The sequence below is a fragment of the Rhinatrema bivittatum genome, chromosome 8 (assembly GCF_901001135.1).
Source record: "Rhinatrema bivittatum chromosome 8, aRhiBiv1.1, whole genome shotgun sequence".
Taxonomy (NCBI): Eukaryota; Metazoa; Chordata; class Amphibia; order Gymnophiona; family Rhinatrematidae; genus Rhinatrema; species Rhinatrema bivittatum.
The window spans coordinates 85,862,216-85,874,342 of NC_042622.1; the positions used below are offsets into that span (position 1 = coordinate 85,862,216).

At 48.4% G+C, this 12,127-nt stretch overlaps 1 protein-coding gene across 8 annotated transcripts in view; it reads left to right on the top strand.

Moving 5' to 3' along the window:
* POMT1 (protein O-mannosyltransferase 1) overlaps window positions 1-12,127 on the top strand; it is a 126,741-nt gene that overhangs the window by 22,544 nt on the left and 92,070 nt on the right. For 7 of the 8 annotated variants that reach the window (XM_029614080.1, XM_029614081.1, XM_029614084.1 and 4 more), the window contains 4 exons: window positions 3,574-3,680; window positions 3,941-3,991; window positions 4,742-4,888; window positions 5,018-5,129. In XM_029614080.1, coding sequence (XP_029469940.1) covers window positions 3,574-3,680; window positions 3,941-3,991; window positions 4,742-4,888; window positions 5,018-5,129 — 417 coding nt within the window. Of the gene's footprint in view, window positions 1-3,573; window positions 3,767-3,940; window positions 3,992-4,741; window positions 4,889-5,017; window positions 5,130-12,127 lie in introns of those variants that run through there. The other variant, XM_029614088.1, reaches the window with a different exon arrangement.

The window sequence follows — 12,127 nt, forward strand, 5'->3', positions numbered from 1 at the left end:
GGTTTGACACCAAACAAGACAAAGTCATCCTGACACTGCAAGGAGATCAAAACTGATGACCCAGTTGCGAACCCTGTTGAGCGAGCTTCGCCCCACGGCATGGGACTACCTCCAAGTCCTCGGCCTCATGGCATCCACGCTGGAAGTAGTACCATGGGCAAGAGCTCACATGAGACCCCTATAGCGCTCACTACTATCACGATGGAATCCGCTGTCCCAGAACTACACCATACTTCTTCAGCTCCCGGAAAAAGTTTGGACTCGACTACGATGGTGGCTACAAGAAGGCCATCTGAGCCAGGGAGTAAGACTATCCTCACCAACCTGGATCCTGCTCACCACGGACGCCAGCCTACAAGGATGGGAAGCACACTGCCAGGAGATAACCGCCCAGGGGCAATGGAACAAAGAGTCAGGGTGGAACATCAATCGCCTAGAAGCCCGGGCAGTCAGACTAGCCTGCCTACGGTTCGGTCACAGACTCCAAGACAAATCAGTCAGAGTAATGTCGGACAATGCCACAACAGTGGCCTACATCAACCGTCAGGGAGGAACCAGAAGCCAACAAGTTTCTCTGGAAATAGACCCCCTAATGTCATGGGCGGAAGTGAACCTTCAGGAGATCTCTGCCATCCACATCGCGGGGAAAGACAACGTCGCTGCGGATTACCTCAGCAGAGAAAGTCTAGACCCAGGAGAATGGAGGTTGTCAACCACAGCATTCCAATTGATAGTAAACCGTTGGGGAACACAAACCATGGACCTCCTGGCAAATCGGTCCAACGCCCAAGTGCCCAGCTTCTTCAGCCACAGGCGGGAACCTCAGTCCTAGGGAATCGATGCCCTGGTACAGACCTGGCCACAGGAAACTCTATTATACGCCTTCCCACCATGGCCCCTATTGAGCGCAATCATCCACAAGATAGAACACCACAAGGGACCAGTACCTCTAGTGGCCCTGGACTGGCCAAGAATAACGTGGTACGCAGACATGTGAAGGCCGCTGACAGGGAGCCCTCTCCCGCTACCACCACACAGTGACCTGCTCCAACAAGGGCTGATCCTCCACGAGGATCCAGCTCGATTCTCTTGTATGGCCTGGGCGTTGTGAGGACTCGCCTGAGGAAGAGCGGATACTCGGGAGCAGTAATTGACACCCTGCTCCAAGCACGCAAGTTCTCCACATCCCTAACTTACATAAGGATTTGGAGAGTATTCGAAGCCTGGTGCAAGGACCGTGACATCATTCCACGCTCAGTCAAAATTCCTGCGATTTTGGAATTCCTACAGAAGGGATAGTCTCTCAACTCCATCAAGGTACAGGTGGCTGCATTGTCATGCTACAGAACCAAGAGTGAGAGCGGCAGCCTAGCCTCTCACCTGGATGTCTCCCGCTTCCTGAAAGGAGTCAAGCAGATCCGACCACCCCTAAAGTGGCCGGTGCCTCTATGGAACCTCAACCTGGTCCTAGATTTCTTAGCAGGAGCCTTCTTCAGACCTCTTCGCGGCCTGTCTCTCCGACTATTAACATTGAAAACAGACTTCCTGGTGGTAGTCTGTTCGGTCCGTCGTATCTCCGAGCTACAAGCACTGTCCTGCCGGGAGCCGTTCCTCAGACTCACTCCAGGAACCATCCAGTTACGCACGGTCCCATCCTTCCTCCCCAAGGTGGTTTCTCACTTCATCTTAACCAAACCATCTCACTACCATCGCCAGATGAGCGTAAGAATCCGGAAGAGTCTCGCAGCCTACGCCACCGCAATGTCGGCAGACTCCTAGTCCGGTACCTGGAAAGGTCAGAATCCGTACGAAAGACGGACCATCTATTCGTCCTTCACAGCGGGAAGAAGCAAGGGGAAGTGGCCTCATGAGCAACCATAGCCCGCTGGATCAAAGAAGTCATCAAGGCAGCCTACGTAGAAGCAGGCAAGCCACCGCCTTTACAAGTCAAGGCCCATTCCACTAGAGCCCAGGAGGTGACCTGGGTGGAAACCAATATGCTGTCACCCACTGAGATCTGTCGGGCGGCGACATGGTCCTCCATCCACACCTTTTTCAGGTTTTACCACCTGGATGTTCAGGCTCGAGAGGACACAGCATTTACAAGGGCAGCCTCCCACCCAGTTCAGGAGTAGCTCTTATACATCCCATTGGTCCTGAGTCCATCTGCTACATGCTAGGAAATGGAGAAATTACTTACCTGATAATTTTGTTTTCCTTAGTGTAGACAGATGGACTCAGCATCCCACCCATGGCTGCTGTTATTCATGGAATTCTCGAGTGACATCCCCGATAGCAAGTGAGTCACGGGTAAGCCATGCTTCCCTCCAACTAGGACACCCATCCTACCGGGTGTCAATGTTTCTCGGTTGAGGGCACTGGCGGTCTCCAGCTATAACCAATTCAACCAGTTCAAATTAATCAAGTTAACCAAGTTATAAAGTTAATCAAGTTATTCAAGTTTTCAGTCATGCATATATCCACAATTGCTTTTCGAGGAGAATACTGAAGAGCTGCACTAGGGCTGACGTCAGATTGAAATATGATCCATCTCCAACTGCTATCAGGCGTACACTATACCCATTGGTCCTGAGTCCATCTGCTATACTAAGGAAAATGAAATTATCAGGTAAGTAATTTCTCCATTAACATTACTTGCTACTATGAGCTTAATTAAAGAGTAGAAAGGGTGATAGGGAGGACCTAGTCTTTGTGTACTTTCCTACAGAATAACTTGGAGTTGTCACTAATAAGAATGACTTAGGGTAATATAATAATTAAACAAAAATTCGATTAAATTAAGAGTAGCGAGGGTGCTAGGGGGACCTAGTCTTTATGCTCTTTCTTACAGATTAATTTAGTCAACAATAATGAAAATAACATTAGCATATCTTTACTGTAAGAGGTCAGGTAGACTAAGATATGTTACCTTTTACCATTTGGGAGCAAAGACAATTGCTTCCCTGAAGCCCAGCACCACAGTGTGATAAAATAGGTCATCTCTTCTTTTAAATTGGGGGCTCACAAGTAGCAGATGTGGTTGGTAATAGGAGAATTAGTTCTCCTGTGGTGGTGCTTTATGAGAGTTCACTTCTCCTGAGTGCTCCGCATCTCAGGATCTAGGGAATAACCTAGTGGTTAGAGCATCGTACTGAGAACCAGGGACATGAGGGTTCAAATCCCACTTCACTTCCTAACTCTCCTTGTGACCTTGTGCAAGTTGCTTCACTCTGCATTGCCTCGGGTACAAACTTAGGGGCCTGTTTACTAAAGACTTTCTCCAAGTTTGTATCTGGGAAAAATGCTTAGTAAATAAGGCCTTCTGGGGTTGGGGCCTGCCAACTGTTCCTGTAGTGTAAGTGGCCTCAGGCCTGAGTTTAGAATGGGTGAGTAATCAAATCTAAAATCCAAACATACAGCATTTGCTGTCATCACACAGGCACCGCACATTGGCATGAACTGATAATATCTTATTTGCTGTGGAGGCCTTGGAGTTTTTGTTATTGCCATTCTGTAGCTTTTATTGTATTTGAAAATAAAATTACACTTTGCTCTGATTCTTTGCTGTTTCAGGTTTGATGAAGTTTATTACGGACAATTCATCTCTCTGTACATGAAACAAATATTTTTTCTGGATGACAGCGGGCCCCCACTTGGCCACATGCTGCTGGCTCTAGGAGGTAGGAGTTCCAGGGTCAGAAAAGGAAATATTGCCCCTAGAAATAAGCAGAAGTTGTGTTACATAGTTCTGTGAGCAGGAGAGAAGGTATGTACCCAGCTGTGCCTGTGCACTTCGCTCTGCTAAAGCAAGCGCCTTCAGATTCATTCTAATAAGAGAATTATAACATTAAACAAGGGGGAAGGACTAACAGCACAGACAGTGTCACAGGTTGTTGCAGACAGCCTAATATTTGTATAGTGACATACCTCTTCTTTTTAGGGTACATGGGAGGATTTGATGGGAACTTTTTGTGGAACAGAATTGGAGCAGGTGAGAACTGTTTAATTTTATTTCAAGTCACAGAGATAGCACTGCTTCAAGTGCATCTACTAGTAACATTTGGCTTAACTTCTGCCTTACAGGTTCAAATCCTAGCCTGGCAAGCTTGAGCATTCATCCTTCTGAGGTAGATAAAATGAGAGTCATATGTAGCAGGGCATAAGTGTTCTTTGTCTGTAAAGTGCCTTAAAGGCACTAAATATTACATTATATAATTTAATTTCTAGAACATTGTGAAAGGTTGGCAGAAAGATGTTTATTGAAATTAATGATGTCTATATTTTCTTGCAAGGCCACACGTTAGAGATTAGACCTGACATTTGAATCCAAGTGATGATTTACATTTAGAAAAGAGTAAATACCCAAAATTCTCGTGCCTCATGCCATGTAGATGCTTTTTCTCACACCTGTGTAGTCCTTTTTCTTTCCTCTTAGCCTCCCATATGCCTCCCTTCTCCTGCTAAAGTATGTGAAGCTTTCTTTCCCAAAGCTGAGAGTAATGGAACACTTCTGATGATCTCTGCTTGTACGGCCTGCATTCCAGGCAGGGCACACAAAGTTCTGTGCTGCCACCACTTTCCTCATCTGGTGCTTGCTCTTAGGTGTCCAATAGGGAATATATTTAGGAGAACATGGGTTCCTTTGGTACTAGAAGAGTATAACTTGGAAAATTTCTACCTGGCCTTGCAGAAATGTGGGAGCTAAAGGTAATATTGATGCTTGCCTTTCATTATATTTCAGAATACAGTAACAATGTGCCTGTGTGGTCCTTGCGATTCCTGCCTGCAGTCGCAGGTGGACTCTGTGTCCCCATAGTGTATCAAATTGTGTTGGAGTTGCACTTCTCACACAGTACAGCACTGGGAGCTGCACTGCTCATTCTGTTAGGTGGGTCCTGACTTATTGTACAGAAGAAAAAGTGTGTTGGTTATTCTTTTGGGGAAGGGAAAAAACTCTGAGCCATGTTATTCTCCTGTTGTATCAATAGTTGACCCTGTTGCATTGCTTTTTACACAGAGAACTCCTTGATCACACAGTCCAGGCTGATGCTTCTGGAATCTATCTTAATTTTTTTCATTCTGCTGGCAGTTTTGTCCTATCTGAAGTTCCATAACATTCAGAAGAACAGGTAACTCTGCTATCATTGTACTCCTTCTTGGAGAAAGATCTTGAAAGTTTTTATTGGGAGCACAGGATTGATTTGAAACTTGTAGTTTACAAACTGAGGGCAACAATTTATCATATAAATAAACTTAAAACCTGAATCTAAAAATCTTTACTAATTCAACATGTGAGGGGAATAATGGGGTTGTATGTGCATGGAGAGGACTGTTAGCACTGCATCTGTAAATAGAAGAAGCAACACAATACATATTAATAATGTCATGAAATTCCTTTGACATCAAATCATTCAAAGAACAACTTTATGGCTAGTCATGTTCATGCTGTGACCAGGCTGCTGGGGGGCCTCACTGTAATAGGGGAAGCCAGGCCCGTGCACGATGGCAGGGGAGGAGACTTTGTAGGTGGAATCTGGTCCTCTGATGTATATTGTATTCCTAGGGGAATTCTGCACACTATTCCTGGGGGAATTCTGCACACAAAAATTGAAAATTCTGCAAAATTCTGCATTTTTTATATTGGTCAAAATAACATGACAGTCTTTAAGTAATGAACTTTTTTCTGTATTACATTTTAAATTATTAATTAAAGATGCAGATTTTTAAATATTTTGAGCAGAATTTCTCTAGAAGCATATTGTGTGTCCCTTCCACCCTCTCTCCCTACATCCCTGGAAGATCTTCTTTCCCTTTGGCTTCTCAGGCCCCCCAGCTCCTCCACCCTCCCCTATCTCTCCCCTTCCCTGATAGAGTAGAAGGGGGTTGAGCCTATCTCCACTCCCAGAGTTTGACCCCTCTCTGGGTACTGACCCTCACGCAGGCTCCCTGCTCTCTCTCGCACATACACACCCTATCATAAAGGCTCCTTTCTCTCTCTCGCATAGGCTTCCTCTCTTTTGCACGCACACCCATAGAGGCTTCCTTTCTCTCTCACGCATACACCCTCACACAGGCCTCCCATATCTCTCTCACACACACCTCTGTAAATTGGCTCCTTGACTCTCTCTCTCTCTCACACACAAACAAACATCCCTTCACATAGGCTCATTCTTTCACAAACAAACAAGCATCCTCACATAAGAACATAGGATATGCTATATACTAGGTCAGACCAAGGGTCCATCAAGCCCAGAATCCTGTTTCCAACAGTGGCCAGTCCAAGTCCCAAATAAATGGCAAGAGCCTAGGCCCGGTGTGTATACCGTGCATTTGCATGGGGAGGCAGTGAATTGGCAGCAGCAGGAGAGGCCATGGGGCCGCTGGCAGCCGCAGAAGGAGAGAGGCTGCAAACCGCTGGTGCTCAAGCGGCTGTCGGAGAGGCTCGTCTTCTGTTTGCGTGTGTGTGCATGCCTGCACGTGCACATAGCTTCTGTTCTCCTCCCCCGGCCCCCCCCCCCCCCCCCCAAAATCAGGAAGGCCAGTGGACTGTGGTAGAGCTCATCCCACCACGGCCCAAAGATGACAGGAGGTCATGTGTGTAAGTATGTGAGGGACTGAGAGCATTTGTGTCTGAGAGCCTGTGTGTTTGTACATGTATGTGTGTGTCTGTGTGAGAACCTATGTGTGTGTTTGTATGAGAGCCTGTGTGTACGTTTGTATGCCTGTGAGAGCCCGTGTGTCACACACAGGCTTGCATAGGCACACTTATACACACATACACAGGCTCCCTCTGAGATACATTATACGTTAGAGAGAAGGAGTGCGTGAGAGAATGAATGTGTTATTGTGTTTATGTGTGAGAGAGTAGATAAAATTTGGGTATCTCTACTTTCCCTGTACGTACAAGGATCAGTCCAGACTGTGGGTTATGCTCCCAGTCCAGCAGGTGGAGTCAGAAGCAAAAATTAGAGGGGGTTCTATATGACGTGTCCCCCTGTGCCTCAATCCCCAGTATCTTCTGACTCCAGCAGGTGTGAGCAGTGGACTGTTCAGTCCCCAGCACAGCCTCTTTAGGTCTTTCCTATTCTCTTGAGGGATTAAGAATATTAAAAAAAAAAAAGAATTTAATTAGTTATAGACTTTATTTCAGACTCTTGTCTGGTACTTGACAGGACTTTGTTTGACTTTCTGTTTCTGTTCACTTTACCTTTTTTATTCTTCTCTCTTATTTGGGGTAAGTGTTTAAATTTTTATTTCAGAAACAGTGGTTTTCACCTCTTGCCCCTTCTGGTGGCACTGGAGGGCGGCGTTTTTAATAAAATTTTCCTGTCAGTTTTCGCCACCTCCCTCCCGGGTCCGTCGTGTTTCCTACCTGCAGCTCCGCGACGCGCCATTCCGCGGGGCTGCCGCCTTCTGGGAGGTCTTTTCCCCGGCAGTGCTTTGGTCGGTAGGAGGAGGGAGGGTGATTTAGTGATTTTTTCGCTAATCCCTAGTACCTTTTACAGGTCTCTGCCGCGCTGTCTGGTTCCTGCCTCCCCAAAGGAAGTGACTCTTCCCTCATGTCTCGGTCGTCGTCTTGTGCTTCCTGCGGGCGTTTAGTGAGCCGCCTCTCTGCCGAGGGGCTGTGCTCTACCTGCAAACCTCCTGTAAAAGTTGGCACAACATCGGGGGAAGGCACAGGAATCCAAGTTGAAGACGGCACTTCTGGTCAGCGGCAAGCCCCGTTCCCGCTGAGTGCGGGAACGGCGGCCATTTTATTCTCTGAAGAGGAAACGGGCGCTTCTGATTGTGAGGAACGGGGGGACCCAGTTTCTCGACAAGCAGCCGTTTTGACACCCACGGTAAGCTTAGGTGATCAATTTTCTTTAGTGGAACCCCTGGGGGGACTGGCTCCAGGACTGCCAGGTTTTTCTCCGGAATTTGTAGTTTTAATGCATCGTGCTTTCTTACAGAGCTGCGGTCAGCCCTTGGGTGCGCCCTGGGGTCCTCCCCCTGCCAAGATTCCACGTTTGGATCCCTCATTAGGGGGACCTTCGGCACAGGGCGGGGACCACCTCATAGATTCTACTCCGATACCTTCCAAGCCTCCTGCGGCTCCACCACGGATCTCTCCTGTTATTCCACAGGGAGATGTGATTCAGGACCAATTGGGAGATGATCCTACTCTTTCAGTACAGGTTGAAGGTGATGATCCACGGGTACTTCGCATTTTCCAACTAGAGGAATTGGAGGGTCTTATTCCGCATATTCTCCAGGAAATGGACATTGACCCTCCCCCGGATCCAACACCTTCAGACCCTAAAATTAAGAAGGGAGACCCCCTCCTTGCGGGGCTCCGACCTATGGCAAAAGCTTTCCCTACACACCCCAGTTTTTTACAACTGATTTCTAGGGAATGGGATACTCCAGAGGCCTCCCTCAGGGTCAGCAGAGCTATGGAAAAATTATATCCTCTTCCGGGGGATTTTCTGGACCTCCTAAAAGTACCGACAGTGGATTCTGCGGTCTCTGCGGTGACTAAAAGCACCACTATCCCTGTAACAGGCGGTACAGCTCTAAGGGATCTGCAGGACAGGAAGTTGGAGGTTTTTCTTAAGAGAATTTTTTAGGTCTCGGCTCTCGGAGTGCGTGCGGCTATCTGCACTGCTCTTGCGCAGAGAGCTGGCTTACGTTGGATTCAGCAACTACTCACCTCGCAGGATCTTCCTACTGCTGAAGCTCAACTGGCAGATAGGCTAGAGTCTGTGATAGCCTATGGTGCGGACGCACTTTATGACCTTCTTAGAGTTCTCTCTCGGTCAATGGTTTCAGCTGTTTCGGCCCGCCGTCTTCTCTGGCTCCGCAACTGGTCGGCGGATTCCTCTTCCAAGACACGTCTGGGTTCTTTACCTTTTAAGGGAAAGTTCCTTTTTGGAGAGGATTTGGACCAGATAATCAAGTCCCTGAATGAGAATGCGGTGCATAAGCTTCCAGAGGACAGACCTCGCTCGGCTAGGTCTTTTAGTTTTTCCAGAAACCGATCTCGGAACCAGCGTCGCGCTCGAACAAACAGGCAACAGCCAGCTTCAAGGACTCCATCTTATCGCTCTCAAGGCTGGAATCGGTCCTTTCGAGGTAGGCGAACGGGCAAAGAGGCTACAGCCTCTCGCTCAACCCCTAAACCATCACAATGATGCCAAATTAGCCCACGAGCTGACCCCGCGGGTGGGGGGCCGGCTCTCCCTCTTTTACAGGGAGTGGGCTCGCATCACGTCGGACCAGTGGGTTCTGGACATCCTAAGTCAAGGTTACGCATTGGATTTTGTCTACGTCCCCAGAGACAGATTTCTCTTCTCGCCTTGCGGTTCTCTCCACAAGCAGCAAGCCGTCCGTCAGACTCTTCAGCATCTGCGGGCTTTAGGAGCGATAAGACCAGTGTCCGTCACCGAGCTGGGTCGAGGTCACTACTCCATTTATTTTGTGGTTCCCAAAAAGGAGGGATCTTTCCGACCCATTCTAGACCTCAAGACCGTCAACAGAGCACTCAGGGTACCTCGTTTTCACATGGAAACGCTCAGGTCGGTGTTAGCAGCAGTTCATCAAGGAGAATTTCTTGCTTCTTTGGATCTAACGGAGGCGTACCTCCATATTCCGATCCATCCGGATTTTCAACGCTTTCTCCGCTTCAAAATCCTAGGGCAGCATTTCCAATTCAAGGCGCTACCTTTTGGTCTAGCCACAGCTCCTCGAGTTTTTACAAAGATTATGGTTGTAGTCGCAGCGGCCCTTCGTCGGGAAGGAATTCTGGTTCATCCATATCTCGACGACTGGCTTATTCGGGCAAAGTCCCGAAGACAGGGGATCCTTGCAGTGGACAAGGTAGTGTCCCTGCTTCAGTCCCTGGGCTGGATAATCAACTACGACAAAAGCCGTCTTACTCCATCTCAGTCGTTGGATTTTCTGGGTGCTCACTTCAACACTAGAGAGGGAAAAGTGTTCCTACGTCCAGAGCGAGCGCAGGCATTGAGAGAACAGGTCTTTCGTTTCTTGTCTCTTCAAGTTCCAACAGCCTGGGATTATCTACAAGTACTGGGAACTATGGCCTCCACGATCGATCTAGTCCCATGGGCTTTTGCGCATCTTCGACCTCTACAGAAGGCTCTGCTATCCCGTTGGAAGCCGACATCTCACGAGTACAGTGCGGTTCTTCCAATTCCACCGGCAACTCGACTCAGTCTCCTTTGGTGGTTGGATCCTCACAATCTGGCCCAGGGAGTGTCCTTGGAGACACCAGATTGGTTAGTAGTCACCATGGATGCCAGCCTCACGGGTTGGGGGGCGGTATGCCAGTCGAGTTCCATTCAAGGAATTTGGACACACGAGCAGAGTCAGTGGTCCATCAACCAGTTGGAGACAAGGGCCGTTCGCCTTGTCTTACAGGGATTCCTTCCTCTTGTTCGTCAAAGAGCAGTCAGGATTCTCTCGGACAATGCAACCACGGTATCTTACATCAACCGTCAGGGAGGCACGAGGAGTCCCTTGGTTGCGTGGGAAGCGGAAAGGCTAATGCTGTGGGCAGAACAACACTTGTCTCGGATAGCTGCCTCTCACATCGCAGGCATAGACAACGTTCAGGCGGATTTTCTCAGCCGACAACGTCTGGATCCAGGAGAGTGGGAGCTCTCCAGAGAGGCGATGATTCTCATAGAAGATCGTTGGGGTCCTCCCCACCTAGATCTCATGGCCACAGCCAAGAACACAAAGGCCACTCGTTTCTTCAGTCGCAGAAGAGAGCACGGGGCAGAAGGGGTAGATGCTCTGGTCCTCCCGTGGCCCAGACAAATTCTGCTGTATGTATTTCCCCCGTGGCCCCTAGTGGGACGGGTACTTCGTCGCATAGAAGTTCACCCAGAACCGGTAATTCTGGTTGCCCCGGAATGGCCAAGGAGACCATGGTTCGCGGACCTACTTCTTCTAGTTCGCGAAGGGCCAATACGTCTCAGTCATCTTCCTCGTCTTCTCAAACAGGGTCCAATATTTTTAGAAGAGGCAGATCGCTTCTGTCTTGCGGCCTGGCTTTTGAGAGGCACAAGCTGAGACATCAAGGATATCCTGAGGCGGTTATTTCCACTCTGTTGCGGTCTAGAAAGACTTCCACCTCGGTCACTTATATCAGAGTTTGGAAAGTTTTTGAGGATTGGTGTGTTGGTCGTGACATTGTACCGACTAATGCCTCGGTAGTTCAAGTCTTAGCTTTTCTTCAAGATGGCCTTGACATGGGTCTTGCATATAACTCCCTTAGGGTGCAAGTAGCAGCGTTGGGAGCGTTTTTGCAGACGGGAATGATTTCTCCTCTCTCTTCTCATCCAGATATACTTCGTTTTCTTAAGGGTGTGCGACAATTGAATCCTCCTTCCAGATCGCCTTGTCCCTCTTGGAGTCTCAATTTGGTTCTCGAGGCTCTTGTAGGACCTCCTTTTGAGCCTTTACGCACGGCCACCATCAAAGACCTCACTCTAAAGTCTGTCTTTCTGGTAGCCATAAGTTCTGCTCGTCGTATTTCAGAACTCCAAGCTTTGTCTTGCCGAGAACCTTACCTCCGTATTTCAGAGGACGGTATTTCCCTAAGGACTGTTCCCTCTTTTCTTCCAAAGGTGGTTTCTTCTTTCCACTTGAATCAGTCGGTAGAACTCCCTTCTTTCTCCGTGTCTGATTCCAGACAACTACGTAGTCTGGATGTTAAAAGATGTCTCATGCAGTACTTGGAATCTACCAATGACTTTCGTCTCACGGATCATCTTTTTGTTCTATGGTCTGGCCCCAGGAAGGGTCAGATGGCTTCTAAGACAACTATTGCTCGATGGTTGAAAGGTGCGATTTCTGCTGCATACATAGGGAAAGGGCGCCAACCACCTCTGGGGGTTAAGGCACATTCCCTCCGGGCGCAGGCTGCGTCCTGGGCAGAAAGTTCTTCGGTGTCTGCTCAAGAAATTTGTAGAGCGGCCACCTGGAAATCTCTACATACTTTCTCTAGACACTATCGTTTAGATGTTCGGGCTCCGGGTTTCGGTTCCTTTGGAGATAGTGTCTTGAGAGCAGGGCTGGTATCGGCCCACCCGGAGTAGGGAAGCTTTGGTACATCCCACAG